Source organism: Pocillopora verrucosa, chromosome 9, assembly GCF_036669915.1.
Source record: "Pocillopora verrucosa isolate sample1 chromosome 9, ASM3666991v2, whole genome shotgun sequence".
Lineage (NCBI taxonomy): Eukaryota > Metazoa > Cnidaria > Anthozoa > Scleractinia > Pocilloporidae > Pocillopora > Pocillopora verrucosa.
Window position 1 is genome coordinate 4,684,847 of NC_089320.1, and position 20,284 is coordinate 4,705,130.

The window sequence follows — 20,284 nt, forward strand, 5'->3', positions numbered from 1 at the left end:
CTTAATTCGCAGGTCCTTTTGTTAACGAAGAAAAGTCCCATTTGCAGCCTATGCAGATAAGCAAATGGCTGGGTTTTGTAATCAATACCAATACTATGACTTTTCAAATTCTAGAAAAGAAGGTGCTCAAGCTTAAAAATCTTCTGAGCATCGCAATCACGGACGAATCGTCTTCGTATCGCAAATTTGCTAGAATAGCGGGCTCCATAATTTCGCTTTCCTTAGCAGTGGGTCCTATTTCGCGTCTTTTACCAGAAAAATGTACCTCGCGATCGAGTCTCGATCAGGATGGGATCAAACCTTTTCGTTTCCCTGCGGCACTTTTGGAAGAGTTGAAATTCTGATAGTCGAACATCGGTTCATTTAATGGTTACTCTCTTCGACCTCCGCCTGACACGTCTACCGTCGTATTCTCTGATGCAAGCAATGTCGCCTTTGGTGGGTTTTCAGCATCGTTAGACGGTTTAGCGGCCACCGGTATGTTCACGTTTGATGACCTCGGTCAAAACTCTACTTTCCATGAGCTGAAAGCTATCTACTATGTGTTATTGTCCTTCGCTGGCCAGCTTACGCACCAGAGGGTAAAAGTTTTCACTGATAATCAGAGAGCTTCCAGAATAGTGTCCATAGGTAGTTCTAAAGTTCGCCTCTAGTTGGTTGCATTATCTTTATTTCAGTTTTCTTCTGCACGGGATATATCCCTCGAGTCGCAGTGGATTCCCAGATCGCTGAATGAGAAAGCTGATCAGCTCAGTAGGTTTTGCGATAAAGATGAATCCATCTGTTTTCCGGCTAGTGAATCGGTCGCAATCGACCGTTTTGCAACCTAGGACAATGCTTAGCTCCCAAGATTTAACTCGAAGTTCGCTTCTCCTGGTTCCAGTGGGGTGAACTCCTTGGTGCAAGACTGGAGTGGTGAGAACAATTATATTGGATTTGTCCCCCAGTCAGCCTCGTGGTCGATTCCGTCCGTCATCTGACATCATGTGTTAGTCGCGCAACCCTGATCATTGCAGAATGGCCCTCGTCGTATTTTTGACCTTTTTTACGCCAGGGATGTCAGTTTAAGCCTTTCGTGGTAGAAGTTTTTGCCCTCCCGGCGATGAGCAACCTTTTGCTAGAAGGGCCAGGACAGAAGCAAATTTATAATGACATGCGTCAGTCTTTCGCGGCTGCCCAAAATTCAGAATGTTGTACCTTTACGCTAAGATTTTCAGCGAGTTTCTTTTCTATATCCGCGTAGCATAGCATGCCTTAATTGGCGTGCATAATTTATTTTTTGCGTTTTTTGACACATGTGTTAGAGCCTCTTTGGCCCGTGTTTTTGGCCGGAGTTCGTCCATGCTTTTGGCCTGATTTGGCCTGTGTTTTGGCCTGATTTCGTCGTATTTGTGGCTAGATTTGGCTCGTGATTATGGCCTGATTTTTCCCGTGATTTTGGCCCGATTTGGCCCTTACTTTTGGCCTGTTTGGCCCGTAATTTTGGGCTGATTTGGCCGAAGATCAAGTTGTTTGAGCGTTTTGGGGGGATTTTTTCCCTTTTCGGTTTTATTATCAAACACCTATTCAAATTAAATGGTTTTAAGATGACTCCTTGTTTTTGTTTCAGACGTTCTTCTTTCCGGGACCAATCATTACGTCGTTTGATTCCAGGCCCTCAACGTTTGCAGCTAGGATCGAAGGCTCCCTCCACTGTGTCTATGTATAAGTCAGGCTGGTTAAAATGGCGGAAGTGGGCTTCTTCGAAGAATGGTTAACCTGTAAATCTGGCCAAGCCTTTGTATATCGCCTTGTTTATCAATGAACTTACGAACATTTGTGTGGAAAAATTTATGGGTGTGTCACCCATTGAACTTACGCTCTATGGAGGGTCATACTATGGCCGGGATGGAATCTTGCCCCACTGGTCGTCCACTCGTGAAATCATCTGTCGAAGCAGCGAAAAGGAAGCTAGCTCGTCCAGTGCAGCCAAAAGAGCCTTTGTTCGCAGATAGAGTGCAAGCAATTGCTGATGCTTGAGGGTCCGGGACTGGGCTTATTTAAAGGCCTGGATCCGGGAATTTAAAATAAGAGGGGAGCGAGATGCGGGATTGCTATCATGAACGGGACTCGGGAATCGGCGTTTTTGAGGAGCGGGATTCGGGAAATAATCACTTAAACGAACCGAGAACCGGGATGTCCGTCGACGAGAATTTATGAAGAAATTGATCTTCTCAACCCACGAAAAGCACTAGGCGAACAGGTTCTTTAGCATTCAGGAGGCGGTCGGGCTGTTCAGCGACACTCTTTGAGTCATTGTGTGGCAATGAAAATTATATCAGAAGCGAAGTTGCCAATTAACCAAAAATCCTCAATGGTCCAAAGGGTAACAAGGCATCTAAGACTGCTGCGTCAGTTGAAATGCTTAACGGCCTCGAAAACCCCCACGGTGTTAGATTACCCAAGAAACTTTGCAAATGCAGCAAAAGATGGCTTAAAGGGGACAACCCGTTGGGCGGTGTACTATTTTACAAATCCAAATTCTTGGTATCCTTTACTTGAGACGGGAAAGAACGGTGGCAATAGCTGTAACTCCCCCTTTGTTCCTCTATCAGAGAGAAATTTAGCCAGGCGAACCGGTCAGCCTCGAACGCTCTGACTTCGAGGAGTAGCAAGGAAACAGCAGAAAACAAGACGAATAGGAAGATGGAATATTATCGTACGATTCCCCGTGTGATGATGGTTACATGGTGACATTCCATCTTTGGAACGAGAGGCTGATTTTTACCTGGTGAAGATGAAAATCAACTTCGAAAGAAGTATTTGCTTCAACTGCAGTGTAACGGCTGCCACGCCTTTGCCACCGGACATTGATTCGCTTTAACTTTGATTCGTGTTAAACCGCAACAATGATGTTACTGTTTGTCCGTTAGGGACGTGATCTTTTAAGTTCCACCCGGAACTGCATTTTAGTTGGTTGTTTTGCTTTGGGCTAATGATAAGACGTGTTTACCGGAAGAGCGCCTTTTTGCCCACCTTATCTTGAAGTTCGTTTTGGTTAAACTCTTACAAGCGAGACTGTTATGTAAGTGCCTTTGTTCCTTTTCTTTGTGCTTGTCTAAATATCTAGTATTTTGGTAGTTTCGCCTAGTTTTTACACAATTTTCCTTATCGCTCGTTTTCGCAACCTTGTAACACTTGGCTTACGTTGTTCACGCTTCGTTAGAACGCTACACGTTTTTCCCACTTGGCTATTAGTTTTTGTTAGAGTTCGTTTTCAAGCGGTTTTCCTTTATCCTTTTTTTAAATTGAGCTCACCTTTTTCCTTACTACGTTAAATAAAACGATTTTGTGCGCAAAATATATCCTCGCTTCATAGTGTCTTCATTTGCGAAACTCGTAGTTGTCGTCGAAATGTTGCTTCGCTTCTGTCGTCGGCTACAAGCAGAATTGTGTTCAATTAAGTCTTCTTTATCTCCCTTGTTATGAAACTATGGGATTGCTGTCATCTTTTGTGTTTTATGCACTTGTTGACATTGTTCTTCGTTTCTTTGATACCGACCTGTCTGTATTAATTCGTTTGTCTGTGATCGAAGTTTAACGGAAGGAAGTCGTTACCGTGACTGGCGTACGTTATTCGGGCAAAACTTTGAAAACTTCTAAAATAAACGATATCATTACCCTTGTTCGTCGTATGGTTGAGGCTAAGTCTCGCGAATATTTCCACTCTAGCAAATAAGTTTCCGTAACTACGCTAAGAGATAATTTTACAAAGCACATAGACCCTTTCGTGGACAATGTTTCCACGTTCGGTATGCATAGTATTAAGTCTGGTGCCGCCTCCAACCCCGCTTACGGACGTATTCCAGGCGACCTATTAGATATACACGCGGGGTGGAAGTGTCCTTCTTTAAAGAGTAGATATATTAAGCACACAGAACACAGATGGTGGCTGTTTAAATGTGTCAAAAGTTCTTTTGCTGTAATTTAATTGTTACATACATACATACACTTTATTGAGCGTCCCTAAAAAGGGCTTTTTAGCATCAATATTAAAAAGAAAATTAAATAGATAAATGAATGAATTAATTACATCCCTATTTGATAAAAACTATGCAAAACTATCTACAAGGATAACTAAATGAATAATTAATCACATCACTAATTGATAAAAATACTATGTAAAAACTATCTACTAGGATAACTAAATGATAACTATATACAATGATTATCATCTAACCTAGTTCATGTCACAAGTCAGGTCTTTGATTAAACGTCTCTTAAAAGCTTTAGTATTTGTTATTTCCTTTAGGTCTTTGCTTAAGCTATTCCATATTTTCACGCCACGATAACAAAAGGCGCGTTGACCAGCAGTGATTCTACAATGTGGAATATTGAGGCTGTTTCTATATCTTGTCTGCCTGTTGTGAACAGTAGCTCGAGTTGAAAATTTGTCCGAGAAGTAGCTAGTTGACAGTCCTTGAAGACATTTATGCATCATAACTGCATCATTGACCATAAGTCTTTGTTTGACATTTAGCCATCGAAGTGATCTCAGACCTGCAGAGATATAGCCCTAAGATAATCCTGGCTGCAAAATTTTGAACAAGCTGGAGCTTATGGATGTTTATCGCCGAAGTGTTGCTCCAAACTGAGGAGCAATAAAAAAGCCTGCTGAAAACAAAACTATTAATAATCAACGAAAGCGTTTCCTTATCAAATAAATGCTTAATTCTATCGATCTGGATCAGTTTGTTCATACAACCGTTGTACATATGTGTTCATTATAGGAGAGGTACTGATCTAGAAACACTCCAAGATCCTTTGCTACAGGTGTTGGTAATATTGGTTTACCACAAAGTGCTTTTGTAAAGTCAAGTAATCGTTGTAGCAATTACAGCACGCCTACCACAAGAAGTTTGGTTTTATCTGGATTCATAAGCAGTGAATTGTGACAGCACCACCGACAAATTTCTCTTAAATCGGAGTTAACTGCGGAGACTGCGTCACATAACTCATTCGTTTTAAATTTCAAGTAAAGTTGAGTCATCAACATAACAAGTAGTTTGACAGAGTTTAGGCACAGTTTACAAATCATTTACATAAACAGGGAACAGGAAGGGGCCAAGAATGGACCCCTGTGGAACGCCATAATCAACTAGAAGAGACTGCGAGACTACATTCCCGATACGAACGTGCTTCCTCTGAGGTAGCTTTTGAACCATGCTAATGCTGATGGTGACACACCAAGGCTGCGAAGTTTCAGCAGCAACATCGTTCATGTCCCTTGCAAAATAAGACATGAATATTATTGTTATTTCTAGAAAATTTCAAGAAATTTCTAGAATTTTCCAGTTTTCTCTCCGGAAAATTCTAGACCATTCTAGAATGTTAATGAAACATGCTAATCAAGGTAGAATCTGCCAGAATTTGCCAGCTTATTCCAGAAATCACAAAATAGGATAAAATCAGGTTTTTTCCAGCTTATTACAAAATGTAGATTTCTAGAGTTTTCTAGAAAATTCTTTCATGCTCCTTAAAGAAGCGTTGATATAGATAATGTATCAATTTCCAGCTTTTTCTAGCATTTTCTAGATTTTAAATTTTTTTTCAGCATTTAGTCCAGCTTTTTCAGGTGTTTATTTCATGATGATTCACTCTGACTAATGACTATAATAACTTTTACTTGCAACTAATTTATTAGATGTATCAAACAAGACCAAGCCTGTAATCTACCATGAATCTTAACAGGCTTTTTGTTTGTAGCATCCACATGCCCAACAAAAACAAGAATAGTGCTTTTTTTTTTGCCAGCAATACCCTGAACAAATTTATTTGAAATTCTATACAGTAAAAATTAATTATCCAAAATATATGTTACATAAAGTCTTTTTAAAGTCTTGTTTTCTTTATTTGCTCTGGCCTTGTTTTCTTTATTTGCTCTGGCCTTGTTTTCTTTATTTGCTCTGGCCTTCTTTAGAACCAGGCCAAGTTTCTTTCTCACAGATGACCTTGTAGCTGCAGTGAATCCTTTCCTTAGCAAAATACCTGTAAAAAGGAAAAAGTAAATGTAAGCAGTTTAAGTAAAAAGCATGTTACATTTGAAACTGTATAGTGAAAAACATAAATTATACAGGGGAACTCTTCCTGAAAGAACTTGAATTATTTTTAATCATATGTTCATTACTGAATTTTTAATTGCTGAATTTAAACCAGTAAATAGATGCAGTCAGCTTACATGTGTGCATCCTTGTTGCCACCCAATTCATATTATGTGGTGATTCATTCAGGAGGCTGCAATTGTTCTGTTTGTAGATACTCCCTTGCACTCCATTCCACGCGCCAAATGAATCTTCAGGTAATTTTAATTGAGTGGCAAAAAGGCTGTAAACACATACATGTAAGCTGGTTTGCCTATGTTACTTGAAGTGCAAATGTAGTTGGAAATGTTGACCATTTGACAGCATGTAGTATGACAGTATGTATGTGCAGTATTTTGACATGTGACCATAATGATGAGAACTTTTCTTTCAGCTTCCATCAATGTCTAATGCATATATTTTTTAAACAAAAGTCAAGGAAATGCAGCCAAGACCTGTGACACAAAACCAAAAACAGTGAGCACATATAGGTGTATATAAATAATTAAAGAAATACACCTTTAAAAATTAACTCACTTTCTAAAATGCTCCACCTTGATGGACTCAGGCCTGGTCTTGCTTCATAATCTTTATTGCACTGAAAGCCAGCGACTGATGAATTCTGCAGTTCCTCACTTGAGAACAGCTGCCTTGCTAGTGCCTCCACAGCTGACTTTGCATCGGTAGCATCCTCTATTAACTTGACCAATGTCTCCTGACTATAGTTTTGACATGAAAAAGACATTAACAAGAGAGCATAGACATAAAACTAAGAATGAAAAGAACCGTTAAAATCGAAAACCTGTTTGAAGTCAAGATTCTTGAGATTTATGTTTTAACGAGCAGTGATGTGAAGATCAAACCAAGGAATTCGAAAGAAAACGGGTTTACCAAGCATTTGTAGCACTTCAAAACGAAAATCAATGTAATTGAGAAAAATACTGGATGCATAAACTCACCAAATACTGCAAGAACATGTCCCTGAAACAACATGGGTCTCTTTGTCGCTGGATCTGTTCCTTGCAGTGAACATTTATCTCCTTCTCTCACATTGAAGGGATCACGAACGATGATCTTCGAGGAACTCTGCGCCTCCACTCCCCACGATCCCCAGTCAACAACAACGTACCTGTGCTTTGGCATTTTCGGAAATCAAAACTAAACAGAACTCAGCTGAACAGGACGAGACTGAAAGTTAAAACGGACGCCAAGGACGATCACGGTAAAACACGTGGAGATATGAATGTCACACCGCGAACAGACGCTTCCAAATTCAAATCTGGTGGAACTTTTGCTTTGATCGTATTGAAAAGCTGTGGTCATTTCAAAGTCAGCCATAAATATCACAATCTGGCATGGGTCGAAAATAAACACGTGTGAAATTCTTCAGGGGCAAGGTTTGCCAGATGGTTATTCTTCTTGTTCGCTTCGCGCCCATTCTGTCCAAGCATCACTCTTTCTCGCAAAGTTAATAAAAAAAATCCGTAACAAAGTCCTCCGCTACAAAGTAAAGGATGCTCTGGACACACTTCGCATTTTTTGTGAAGCAAGCGGCCGTTGCAACCACAACTACCGATCCGCCATGTTTGTTTACCAAATGCCGACTAATTTTACCGCTGACCAGTTGATCGCTGCAACGACGGCTCTTACGTACGCGATCGCTGTGGACTGTATCCTTGAGGGAATCATTTACGTTTCTGGCAACCCAAATGATTGGTGTGTTGCTAGGGCTCCGAATTGCTGTGGTCATTGTCGATAAAGTTGTTTGTAATGAACAAAAAAGTGAGTAATTTACTTATTTATCATTGTACTTGTAGTGTTAAGTATCTCTCTGCAAAGTTGGCTCTTCATAATGTGAGGCCTGACAAAAGCAACCATTCTCAAGGTGTCAATGGTGGTCACAATGTGACTTTCAATTGTTCATTCTTAAGAAAAATTTGGACTAAAACACAAACAGGAAGATAACAGAAACAATCTATTCTAGTTGTATCTTGTATTTTCATTAGTGTAAATGCCCTTATGCAAATTTCTTATTCAAAACTCTGCGGTGAACAGAATTTGTCGGAGTTCTTAATTGATTACGAGAAACTTGTTTAAAACCGACAATGTTAGTCACTGATTAGATGACTGTATAATCAAACAAACCTGCTGATAAATATTGAATAGTGGCTTTGCATTATGAAAAAAAATCAGCATGTCGAGAATCCATTTTTCAATGATAGGTGACTTATAACTGTACGTCAAGTGTACCTTCCCAAAACTGATCTATCTATTTACTCAGGATTTCCAGCAGCATTATTGTAAATATCAAATCGCTGATCACCACTACTAACAAAAAAGAAAAGATCCCACTGATCTTGAAAAGGTAGATCTAGAATTAAAAAAAAAAAAAAAAAAAAGGCAATGATAGTTGTGTAAGTTTTACTACTTTTTAATCTATTATGTATGGCAAGCTTTAAGGTAAAGTACTTCTTTTCATTTTCTTATTCACTTACTTTAAAATAAAATGAAACTAAGCTGACAATTTCTCTCAGTTTTCCTAAATGTAAATTAGTTGTTAACTATTTCTAGCTTATTCCAGTTTCCTGCAAGAAATATAGACTGGAAAAAGCTGTCAATTTCTGGCAGCAGCTAATACATGCATTAAATTCCAGCTATTTCCAGCTTTTGAAAGAGCTTAAAACTTGGAAAATGTTTTCTTGAAAGAAGCTAGAATAGTATTCTGGAATAAAGCTGTCATATTCTAGAAATTTCTAGAAACTTCCAGAAATTATCAGAAAGCTGCACATCATTCTTATAGCTACTTAGTTGTAGTCTGTTCATACAGTGTATGTTTAATGTAGTATAGTCTAATGGTGGGAGACATGAGTTGTGCCTGGCCTGTCAGATTTCCTGCCCTTTTTTCTTTTAGAGCTCTTGGAGGACAGGTTTTTCTGGCCACTCTGGCACGCTTGCAAATTACTTTGTCAATTCTTTATTTCAATTTGGTAATGCTTGTTTTAACAGGAGTTCGGTTGTTCATGTCTTTCAGGTTCGCTCATTGACTCCTGATAAATAATTATCACATGATTTTTGTTGAAGGGGTGAAAGTGAGACTTGGATGAAGTTAAAATATGTACAACACAAGTTTGTTTCCCTGGAAACCTTTCTAAAAAACTGTCAAACTTTGGAAAAAGGGATCACTAGAAATCTTGCAAGATTGAAAGTTCACCATGAGGAAAGGGGCACACATTTGGCTGTTGAGAGAACAGACTCCAAAAAAAAGTAAACTTTTCTAAAGGAAACTTGCCATGAAGTCAAAGTCAAAGATGAACAACTGAAAGAGTGCCCCTGCTGAAATACTCTCGCAGATGTAGCAAGTGAAGACTCTGAAAAGTTAGAACATGTTGCTTCAAATTTTCTCAACTATGAGACTGCTAGCAGTGACTCACATGATAAGGACAGACCGGGAACTAGTGCACTATCAACATCATGTTGTGACAGTGAGAGGTGACAGGCAGCCTCCATCGGAGCAGCTATGTCTTCTGATAAGGGTAGAGATAAGGGAGGTTCATTTGATTCAACTGTAAGAGAAGATGGTGTGACTCACAAGGCAACCATTTGTGAAAGAGTGCAGAATAATGGCAATGGTGACCTGGAGAAAAGACTGAAGGAGGACAAAGAGAAAGCAATTGCTGTGTTGAAAAGAGTTCATCCCAGTAGGGTATGTACCTTTAATTACCAGATAAAGAGGTCTGTGCTATCTATTTATTTATTTGTTATATCATATGCTTTTTTGTAATGTCCTGAGAGTTATTAAGATGATACTTAGTGGTGATTATTCACCCTTTACACTCAAACATCAGCATGCATATTCTCCATACTGTTCTCTATACATTAAGTGACATGATGACAAGGAGAATTTGTTTAACAATTCAGTGCCTCTTTAGTTGGTGATCATGTCCTTTATTCTTGTGATCTTAATGTGTGATTCATGGGTGATACTGTAAGAAAAAAGTAGATGCTGGTCACTCTCAGGGGTCAACAGTTTAATGGTACATGACATTGCTTGTGGCTTGTTTTAATTGTGGGTTTTTGTTGCAGTTACTTTTCAAAGCAGCAGAATGGAAGAGTCTTCCTCTTATGGCTGCATCCCTTGCAGAAGGTAGACAAGAACATGCTGCACTTATTGTTTATTTAATGGTTGCTCATACATTTCTGGAAAGTGATACTTACAGTAATCACACAAACTGTGTGTAACTTTCTACTTTCCTCAAAAATGTACAAGTCATGAAAGTGTTTATGGAAAATTTTCAGGTGCCAAAGTGAACTGGGTAAATGAGGACGATGAATGAAAAACAGCACTTCACCAGTCTGTCTTAGGGGTAGGTTTGACTCTTTCTGTTGACTTTCTGCTATGCTGAGTACTTGCAATTCCTTCATGGAAGGGTCATCATGTAATGAAATTATTTTTCTTCCTCAAGGGATCATTACCAGCTTGTGAGTTCTTTTTACAAAATGGAGCTAAAATAAACCAGAAAGACAAGAGGGGAAGAGGTGCACTTCATCATGCAGCACTTCTTGGGCAGACAGGGTGAGTTGATCAAAAATAAGATTCTATTAAAACCATTTTCTCTCTTACCATCACTGTTTTCTGCAGTCATTGTGAGTGTATTGAGAACCTTGCTTGTGTCTGTAAGGCAAAGCATTTTACTTCTTTTTCTTTCTTGCTTCAAGTTGTTATTATCAGTATTTGAATATTGGTGGGGTTAAGACTTACAACCACATGTTTCAGTAAAAGTTCCATAACTGTGTGTACTTAAACCTAGTTCCTGTAGGCTTCTCTCACCTAGAAGATTGGAAAACACAATCCTTTGTGGCCTGTGACTATTTTGTTAGAACAATTTTTGTTCTGACCTTCACTATTTCCTGCAGTCTTTGTGAGTCTATTAAGAACTTTGCTTGTTTCTGTAAGGCAAAGCATTTTATTTCTTTTTCTTTCTTGCTTCAAGTTGTTATTATCAATGTATGAATATTGGTAAGTTTAAGACTTACAACCACGTGTTCCAGTAAAAGTTCCATAATTGTGTGTACTTAAACCTAGTTCCTGTAGCTCTTAGCAACCAGTTCTTTCCTTAGCATAGTGTCTATCTCTAGAACACAATACAGTGGTGTGGCCAGGGCTTAAAACAGTTCACCCAGCTGTGGCATCATCTGTCATCACTTATATTAATACTGCTCCTTTATTTTCAGTCCTATCCTCTTGTTCCTGAAGCGAGGAGGTAACCAGCATGATGTTGATGAGAATGGAGAGGTGAGTGTGAACATAATGTGGTGATGCATGAAAAAAGCCCTTGGAGACAACCTCCCATGAACTGCTAGACTTTCCTTCCAAATTAATTAAATTCCCTTGGAAAACAGAGGAAGCAGTAGATGTTGCATGAAAGGTCCCAAGTGGCGGTAAAAACAGTGCTCATTAAAGTTTCTTTGATCAATTTCTTTGGTTAATTTCAGGACCCTCTTACAATTGCACTAAAACAAACAAATGCAGATACAGATCTGTAAGTATACAAATGCAATATAACAGTAGATGTTGTCTGATTATGATGCTGTTCCTAGGAACTGGTATTTTTATTTATCCTTCAAGAGGTGAATGAAAGAATCCCAAAAATTGGAATTGGAATTCACACAGCAGTCTTTAGTCATTGTCTTCTTTTGTGAAAGAATCATTGTTAGGAATTGTAAATTTTATATCTTTTTTGGATGCCAGGATATTTTGGTATCTATTATGGTAAACATATAGCTGCTTTTGGTCCATTTCTAACTTGCCAACATTTACTAGACAGTGAAAAATTAAACTGTGTTATAGGTTGAGACTGGCAAGACTGAATGAAGAAATGAGAGAAGATAATGAGATTGCCCAGGGTAAGATCTTTTAAAGAGTATTCCATCTATTTCTTTCTGATTTGTTTTGTTTGTTGTTGTTTTTGTTTTTATTATCAGTGAATTTAAGGAGTGGCAAGCAATGCAATCCAACCACGGCATTGTTCATCATGTTTGTTTACAACAAAAGTCCACTATCCCTGGATATTTCTGGGCAAGCAGTATGATGAAAAATATTATGATACCATAAATCAAATGCACTCTACTTATCCATGATTATAATTAGTTGCAGAGGGAAATTACTCATCAATCACTCAAAGGGGTGTAAAGGTGAACCCTTTACACCCCAACATCATTATGCATATTCTCCATACTGTTCTCTATACATTTCCAAGGGTCTAACAAGGAGAATTTGTAAAACCATGAAGAACTTTGTTAGTTGCTGATCATTTCCTTCATTCGCGTGACTTGAACATTTGATTTAAGGGATAAATTGTAAAGAGAAATTAGAACCTTGTCACTCTTATGGATTAAAGGACTAACTGCTGTAATTTTTTTTTTGTTTCAGGTGATGTTACATTCAATGATGTGTTCAGAGATTTTTCTAATATGGCATCCAGAGACCCTGACAGGCTATTCACTCTAGATTTAATCTTACCACAAACACAAAAGGAGTAAAATATTATTTCAAATTTATGTTTAGTTTTGTAGTAATTTGCACTAATCAGGAATTAATGTTTCACACTGACAATATTACTAACTGTCATGTAATGTAGGAAAACTGAACTGTACAAATTAACTTATTTTTTATTCATTAGGAACTTCAAATTTTCTACATGATAATTACAGCATTGTTTAGAAGAAAGAATAGAATCTTGCACAGAATAACTTGAGGAAAGAAAACATATCAGTAAATCATAAATTAAAAAAAAGGAATGAAATTTGTAAATAAAATTTCCCCTATGACAACTGAATGGAAGGAAGGACATCAATGTTTAATGAAGAGTTGACTGTATGAATACTATGGTCAAAAAGTCAAAGTTGAACATGATTATATTAATATTACAATGCTCAGTTATGAAAAATTGTACGAACTAGCTAGTATTGAATCATTATTTAGTTGATTTTGACCAGACTTAGTGGTATCCTCCATTAGATTGATATTGATTTAAAAAATAAAAACAAACTCATCTCTGCCTTTTTGTTTGAAGTCCCAGCAGCTAATTTTTGTCATTTTGAATGGTTAAATGTTGAGGTTTGATATATCCTGTCATTTATGTTTACCTTTTTACACCCTAACATCAGTATACATATTCTCCAAACTTTTTGTCATACATTTCCTGAGGGGCTGGTAAGGAGAATTTGTTTAACAAACAAGAGCTGATTTATTTGGTGATAATTCCCTGTATTCTTGTGACCTCAATGTTTGATTCAGGTGTGATATTGTGAGGAGAAATTAGATCCTCGTCACTTTCAGGTGGGGTATTGGGATTTTCGGTTTTGCCGTTTTGGCTATTTTTAAGATTGGCTTTTCGATCTTTGTGCCAGAAAACTTCGGTTTTTCCTATTTGGGTCCCGTTTCTCTGCGATCTGAGCAGCAATTATGCGTCTCCACTGATCTCGAATAGCCCCAAAAAGCTCTGTATGCTCCACTTGTCACCACTGCATCAGATCGATCAGGGTTTTGATCACAAGGATGTTGAAATTTTTAAGATTGTTTTGCATGCGGTTTTCGGTTTTGATCCAATTTTTTTGCGGTTGTGTGGTTTTGGATGATTGCGGCTGCTAATAGACCCCGATGCCCCCCTTCCTCAGCGGTTTAACAGGTTTAAGGGTGTGCATGTCAACTTTTAAAAATGCCTCACAAATATTTTAATTACGACCACTGTCAATTTGTCTCTTAGTCTGATTAGCAAATCAAAAGGTCCGCTTCAGGTTTCATTTATTCTCCTCTTTCGAAAAAGCCAAAATAAATACTTGTGATTTCAAATCGAACTCGCGCTGCGCGCTCGTTCAATTTTGGAATCACGCGTATGATTTCAGCCCAAATTGCACTCCACTCAGTTCAATTACCATTATAAATTCGCCTTTTTCGCAACTGTAGAAAAAAGGTTAAATCATTGTCCAGCGGATGAAAATTCTCGCGAAATTTAATTCCCTATAGAACATTCAAATAACAGAAAAAATGATCTGAAATGTGAAAAAAACAACATATACAAGATGTATATCGGTCTTACTGGTAATTCAGTTCATTTTGTACTTTCTGTTGCGAAGTGTTGTCTTTAATTTGCAAAGGTTTTCGCATATGGAGTAGAGATTCTCGCTATCATCTTCATCTGAATCGGCTAGATTGGTCAAACTCCTTCGAATATCATTCGTCCAGTCGTCAAAAGTTACGACATTTTGGAAATTAAAATGAATTTGAAACGCTTGAATCGCGAATTTTAATTCCCTTCTTTTGTATCTGCCGGCCTTGTTTTGAGATCGCAAAAATATAACCTCGCAAAATACCGTCTCACCAAAATCATAAAAGTTCTCGCTACATAAAGTACCACTGAGTAAGGTGGAAGAACCGATCTTCTCAGATAAGTTGCAGTTGTGATTGCCAAAAAGAAGCCTGAAATCCTGAGAAGGTTCAAAATCGGAGGGGTTTCAAGCCCGTGCCTTCCGAGACTATAACTGAGCTGCGTAGCCGCATGAAGGAAGAGGGAACGGCCAAATTTAAGTAGGTCCTCAGGTTAGATGGTCCGACGGTGCTCAACTAGTATCTGGGAGGAGCGGGTCCGAATCCCGTCGAAGCCAGAATTTTTTCACAACCTACTATTCTGCAACTGTATCGTTTCTTCACTCTAAGTGCTTATTCTTATCCCTTAACTTTCGCAAAAAAAATGAAACCAAAAAAAACAAACAAACAAAGAAATGACGAGGTACTCTGCATCAATGTAAATCTCTAAAAATCAGTACAATAGAGAACCTTTGACGCTGGAAATGATCCGTGGTTTCATTTTCATACGGGTATGTCTCCTATGTCTTCACTTTTGTATCACAGTTGGCAGTCGCACAAGTCAATCGAAAAAAACGATCTTGAAAACTGGTGAGAAAAATGAAAGTCGAACAACCAAGGCGTGTTTAGAGGCGCTCGTAATTAGTTAGAAAATTACTTTGGCTTAGGTACAGGGGGAAGGTGAAGGAGATTGTGCAGCGACGAGTCACATCTCTTCTGGTTACACTACTAAGCGTGCAATTTGCCTCAGAAAGCAAAAGCCTTCGCCATACTTGTGATTGTCTTTTTAAAGCCTCTATCAAAATTATTTCGGATTAATGACACTTACAGCACCTGTCCATTTCAGTTTCCGAAAAAAGTCTAGAAATGCATGCAGTAACAAAAACGGCGAAAATTCGTCAAAATCATTAAATCCGCCAAGCTGATTTCGCTCTGACGAATTTGACTACAATTCGTCAAAATCGTCAAATCCATATGAACAACCACTCGGTTTGACAAAATTTCGTTAAATCTGCCATTTCGGTCACCGCGTGCATTTCTACACTTAAGTAAAGATATGTTCAAGAAGTTTCCTCTCTCCGTTTCCCACATCAGCTTCCTGAGTAGTCGAGAAAAGATGGCAGGTGAAAACAAACCATTAGTTAGTTGACAGCTGTAACTTTGCCAAGAATTAAAATTGTAGCTCTTCCCATAAAGAAACTGTGAAACCTGTAGCAATGACTGACCGGAAGTCACCATACTTTCATTATTTCAACTCACGACATAATGCGATTTTCATCTGATCGAAAACAGTGAGAATACAAACGCTAACAATGGATAATCTCAAGGAATTACTTAAACCAAAAACGTTTAACACAGTTAGCCATGCCGCAGTCGTTGTTTGGATCCTGATCGGTGTAATCTTCCTTGGCATTTTTGCAGACGCAGAACACAGCGAATCCAGGTATGATTTCCGCTGTGGCGGGGCGAAGAGTGAAAACATCGACCTTATCCGTGGAAGATGTTTCGAGTTATACGAGAAGCAGTATAACAAACGCGATGTTCCTATCTATGCCTTTGTGATCATGAATTTCTTCTTCATCGGAACTGTCTGTGCTATTTACTCCCAAATAGCGAGCCGTACAGTCGATCAACTGCCGCCAAGCGCTCGTAAAGATGATCTCGAGGGGCAGTTGCGCGACCAAGGAAACGCACTTTCTAGTAAAAAGCTGTTTATCGCTTACTGCTGTCAACTTTTCGCAAGGATTGTTTTAGGAGTTTTCTTCATGGTTCTTCAACAGTTACTTTATCCTCTGGACTTCCCCCCCAACTTTCCTTGTTATCTAACCTCTGGAGGGAGTCAGCCAAGGAATTCTACTGGCGTCCGGCACGAGTGTCATAATCAACGAGCAACTAAGAAAAACTCCTGGATGCGCGCTGTTCTTGTCGTGAACGGAATTTTTCTCTTTGGCATTCTGTTAGAAACCGTCTATATTTTGTTACGAGCGCGGAAAGAGGATAGTTTCATGGAAAATTTCAAGTTTCTAGAGGCTCACCTGAATCTGCCAAGCAACTCTCAACAATTCCGAAAACCACTGCTTCAGGAATTCATCGAGAATACAAAGAAAATTATTAAAGAAGAGACAAATCAACCTTCCCAACTCCGGTCGCCTTTTTCAAGTACTCCCGGCGAAGGACGCCCAGCTAAACATTTGACTCTGGATCAGATTTACACAAACCTTGTCGTTGTTCCAGACATGGCTAATTATGACTTTACTGGAGACAGACGGCAGAAACTCGAAGTCTACACCAGATCGGGTGGGGAAAACACAACACCAAGAGGGCCGGAGGACATTCTTAACCACGAAAACAAAAACGTTTTGATTGTTGGTCGTCCCGGAATCGGAAAGACACTTTGCTGTACCAAACTCCTAAGAGACTGGGCATTTAACAAAGTATTCCATGAATCATCTGATGATAAAATCCATTTCGATGCTGCTTTCTTCATCAAATTCAGAGCATTCAACGCGGCAACCGACCTTAGCCTCCGGGAACTGCTCACATCGTCAGAACATTCCCCCTCAGATCACATAGATGATGAAGTCTGGAATTACATCCTTGAGAATCCCCAAAGAGTTCTCCTGATTTTCGACGGAATCGATGAATTTAAACATAAGTCAAAGATCGGCGAGGAAAACTTCGAGCCTCAATTTAAAAACCGCGCAGACGAGAAGATGCCCTTGTATGCTCTATACGAGAAACTCGCGACTGGGAAACTTCTCAAAGGAGCTGCCGTTTTGACAACCACAAGACCTACGGCTTTGTCATGCATCGAGCGTGTTAATTTCGACAAAGTCTTCGAGATCCTCGGCTTCTCATCCGAACAAGTCGAAGAGTACACAACCAAATTTGCTGAAGAGGACAAGCATGCGGGCGAAACAATATGGCGACACATCGGCGGCAACACGAACATTCTCTCTCTATGCTACATTCCTGCGAGTTGCTTCATCATTTGCTCAAGTCTCTTTCAAATGATGAAGTTCTATGGTTCTAAAAGTCTTAGCCTACCAACGAAATTAACAGATATTTACAAGAAAGCAGTGAAAATATTTTACTTAAGACACAACGAAGAATTCCGCGGCAAGAATTTCACTCGCGAAGACTTTGAATCAGATGAGTTGCTCCCTGAAGTGGAAAAGGAATTCGAGAAACTGGGAAAAATGGCATTTGAAGGAATTAAAGAAGGAAGGCTGGTCTTTAGAGGAAATGAAGTACGCGGAATGAAGGAAAACGCTCTCTTTCACCGCTTACCCGACCGTGAAACTGCCGCGCTAAAACGTGAACAACAATTCTGTTTCATTCATTTAACAATGCAAGAGTTTTTCGCTGCGAGGCACCTAGCAAACATGAATGACACAGAACTGAGGAACTTTGTTTCAATGAACATCGAGGACGGCAAATGGCAGCTGGTTTTTCAGTTTCTAGCAGGACTAATGAACGAGAAAGAAAACCTACCGAGCGAAATCATCACAGACCTTCTTCCTGTGGAAACTGAAGAGAAAAAGAGCGTGTACTACAACTACGAGTGGACAGAGGACATGGAGCGAAGGAAAGTAACTTGTTGGCCGACTGGAGACAAAAAACATTTAGCAGTGACATTATTTAAATGTTCTATCGAAAGTAGTGCGATGGCGGAAATAGTTCAGAGAAAACTACAACAAATTAACTTTAATTTTGCAAATTTTAATCGTTGTCAACTCACACCTGTTGATTGTGCTTCAGTAGTTACTGTAATTAAGAATGTTCAACAAATTTCACATTTAGATTTGGCCTACAATAACTTTGGTCCATTAGGTTGTTTTGAAATTTGTAAGTTGTTAAAATGTAGTAAATCTCAACTGAGCTGGTTAAACCTCGAAGGAAATCAACTGACAGACGAAGCAGCAAAGTATTTAGCTGACGCCATCAACAACAACAACTGTCAGCTACGCTCGTTAGACCTCTCATACAATAACATCTCAGACATTGGAGCACAGCACTTGGCTGAAGCCATCAACAACAACAACTGTCACCTACGCACGTTAAGCCTCAGAGCAAATAACATCTCAGACATTGGAGCACAGCACTTGGCTAAAGCCATCAACAACAACAACTGTCACCTACGCGAGTTATACCTCAGAGCAAATAACATCTCAGACATTGGAGTACAGCACTTAGCTGAAGCTATCAACAACAACAACTGTCAGCTACGCAAGTTAGACCTCTTGCTCAGCCAAAACGACATCTCAGACATTGGAGCACAGCACTTGGCTGACGCCATCAAAAACAACAACTGTCAGCTACGCACGTTAAGCCTCAGAGCAAATAACATCTCAGACATTGGAGCACAGCACTTGGCTGAAGCCATCAACAATAACAACTGTCAGCTACGCACGTTAAACCTCAGAGGAAATAACATCACAGAAGCAGGTAGACAACACGCAGAGAATTTACTTAACAATAGTCAGTCTAACTGTCGCCTTTTTATCTAACATCGCCAATTCACAAATAATTGTGAAATCTGGAAGAAGAATTAAATAACCACTAACAGTTCAAAATGTGAGGTAACCAGCTCAGTGACAATTACAACACAACCACTGAAATCGTGAATGAACGAAAGAAAACTAAGTTTGTGGAGCGCTTAGCGCAGCGAGATTATTTGAACCGGATCGAAATGAAGAAAATGAACATGTTTATCGAGAACAAAGGATGTCAAAGTGTCTTTTTTTGTAAACGAACCAATTAACATTGAAGTTAAAACACAAAACTTACTGCATAGAAAACAAACAAACCTCGGACCTCTCAGGAAACTTTATCATTTTATGATTGGTTTATTTCGAGCCTAACTTTACTGTATGCTTTTGTATGATTTGATCACTTATGTCTGTCACATGAAATAGTTTTGTTTAGTTTACTGAAGTTTTTTTGGAGATTATAGGCGGATCAGATGAGTAAATACGATACAGATCGCTTGCAAGGATAAAAGTTTTCGTTTTTCTAAAAGTCTGTTTTTCTTTTCGATCAAAGCGATCCGGTTCGAGTGGTTTCATAGTGTAAACAAATTGTAAATAAGGAAACCTATTACTTTTCAAAGACAAAAGACTTTATTGTAGGTTAGTGGTATAAGACATATTACGTTACACAATTTTTTAAGGTGTATGCAGGAGCTTTAAATATTGAAGTGTTTTTGCACATATTTTTGCCTGTTACTATTACCATGATAAAATGAAAGGTATAAGACTTAAACAAATGAAGATACTGCTCAAGTAGTGTTCATATAAACTGTGATGATCACTCGAATCTTCATTTATTGATCCGCAGTTCAAATATAAGATATTACTATATTCACTATTGTTCAAGACTTGGACAGTTGAGATTTCACTGATTAGTATTTGTAGAGAAGTGCAGAACTCCTAAGTTTATCAGATGATTGTTGAATAAATCATGTAAGCAGATTTATTCTTTGAGTTGTTGTCAATTCAGCCCCTATGGTTAGACATATCAGACAGAGTAAAGAGCTTTACAAAAAGTTTTGAAACAAAAAAAAAAAAATTGGACAAAGGAAGGCGATGGGGGTGGGGCAGGGAAAGGGGGGGGTTGGTAAAGCCTTCTCAATATCAAACAAAAGTATAAATAATTTTATCTGAGAAACATGATCGGCTCAAATAGAGGCTTTTTCAGTAGTACCTTTTCTTTAGCAGTGATAGCACCCTTCTTGAAATCAACTGATGCCCTGCCTTAGGTTGAAATACAAAATTATTCCCACCCTGTTTTAAACCTA

The 20,284-nt window shown here is 38.8% G+C and overlaps 3 protein-coding genes and 3 pseudogenes across 10 annotated transcripts in view; 5 read left to right on the plus strand and 1 right to left on the minus strand.

The window, feature by feature from the left end:
- LOC131797148 (axoneme-associated protein mst101(1)) overlaps positions 1-7,442 on the minus strand; it is a 68,437-nt gene extending 60,995 nt beyond the window's left edge. Inside the window, exons 1-4 of one of the 3 annotated variants that reach the window (XM_066172389.1) lie at positions 7,079-7,434; positions 6,657-6,838; positions 5,861-6,027; positions 5,227-5,265 (exon numbers count right to left, since the gene is read on the minus strand). In XM_066172389.1, coding sequence (XP_066028486.1) covers positions 5,242-5,265; positions 5,861-6,027; positions 6,657-6,838; positions 7,079-7,152 — 447 coding nt within the window. In that variant the 5' untranslated portion in view covers positions 7,153-7,434 and the 3' untranslated portion in view covers positions 5,227-5,241. Of the gene's footprint in view, positions 1-5,226; positions 5,266-5,860; positions 6,028-6,656; positions 6,839-7,078 lie in introns of those variants that run through there. The other 2 variants (XM_066172388.1, XM_066172386.1) reach the window with 2 other exon arrangements.
- Positions 1-20,284, plus strand: part of LOC131785618 (uncharacterized) — a 68,420-nt pseudogene that overhangs the window by 37,334 nt on the left and 10,802 nt on the right.
- LOC136276941 (uncharacterized) overlaps positions 1-20,284 on the plus strand; it is a 70,736-nt gene that overhangs the window by 11,666 nt on the left and 38,786 nt on the right. The window contains exon 4 of one of the 6 annotated variants that reach the window (XM_066172393.1): positions 1,610-2,014. The exons of the other annotated variants lie outside the window; for them this stretch is intronic. Within the exon in view, the coding sequence (XP_066028490.1) occupies positions 1,610-1,708 (99 nt within the window). The 3' untranslated portion in view covers positions 1,709-2,014. Of the gene's footprint in view, positions 1-1,609; positions 2,015-20,284 lie in introns of those variants that run through there. 6 annotated transcript variants of the gene reach the window in all.
- Positions 96-1,564, plus strand: LOC136283445 (uncharacterized; annotated as a pseudogene).
- On the plus strand, positions 7,748-12,037 carry LOC136283447 (arf-GAP with coiled-coil, ANK repeat and PH domain-containing protein 2-like; annotated as a pseudogene).
- On the plus strand, positions 15,714-19,803 carry LOC136283442 (NACHT, LRR and PYD domains-containing protein 3-like). The gene has a single exon (XM_066172350.1). The coding sequence runs from the start codon at positions 15,798-15,800 to the stop codon at positions 18,993-18,995; it is 3,198 nt and encodes a 1,065-aa protein (XP_066028447.1). The 5' UTR covers positions 15,714-15,797; the 3' UTR covers positions 18,996-19,803.

Excerpts from the sequence above, each read along its gene's own strand:
- LOC136283442 (XM_066172350.1), top strand. The coding sequence starts at position 15,798 with ATGGATAATCTCAAGGAATTACTTAAACCAAAAACGTTTAACACAGTT.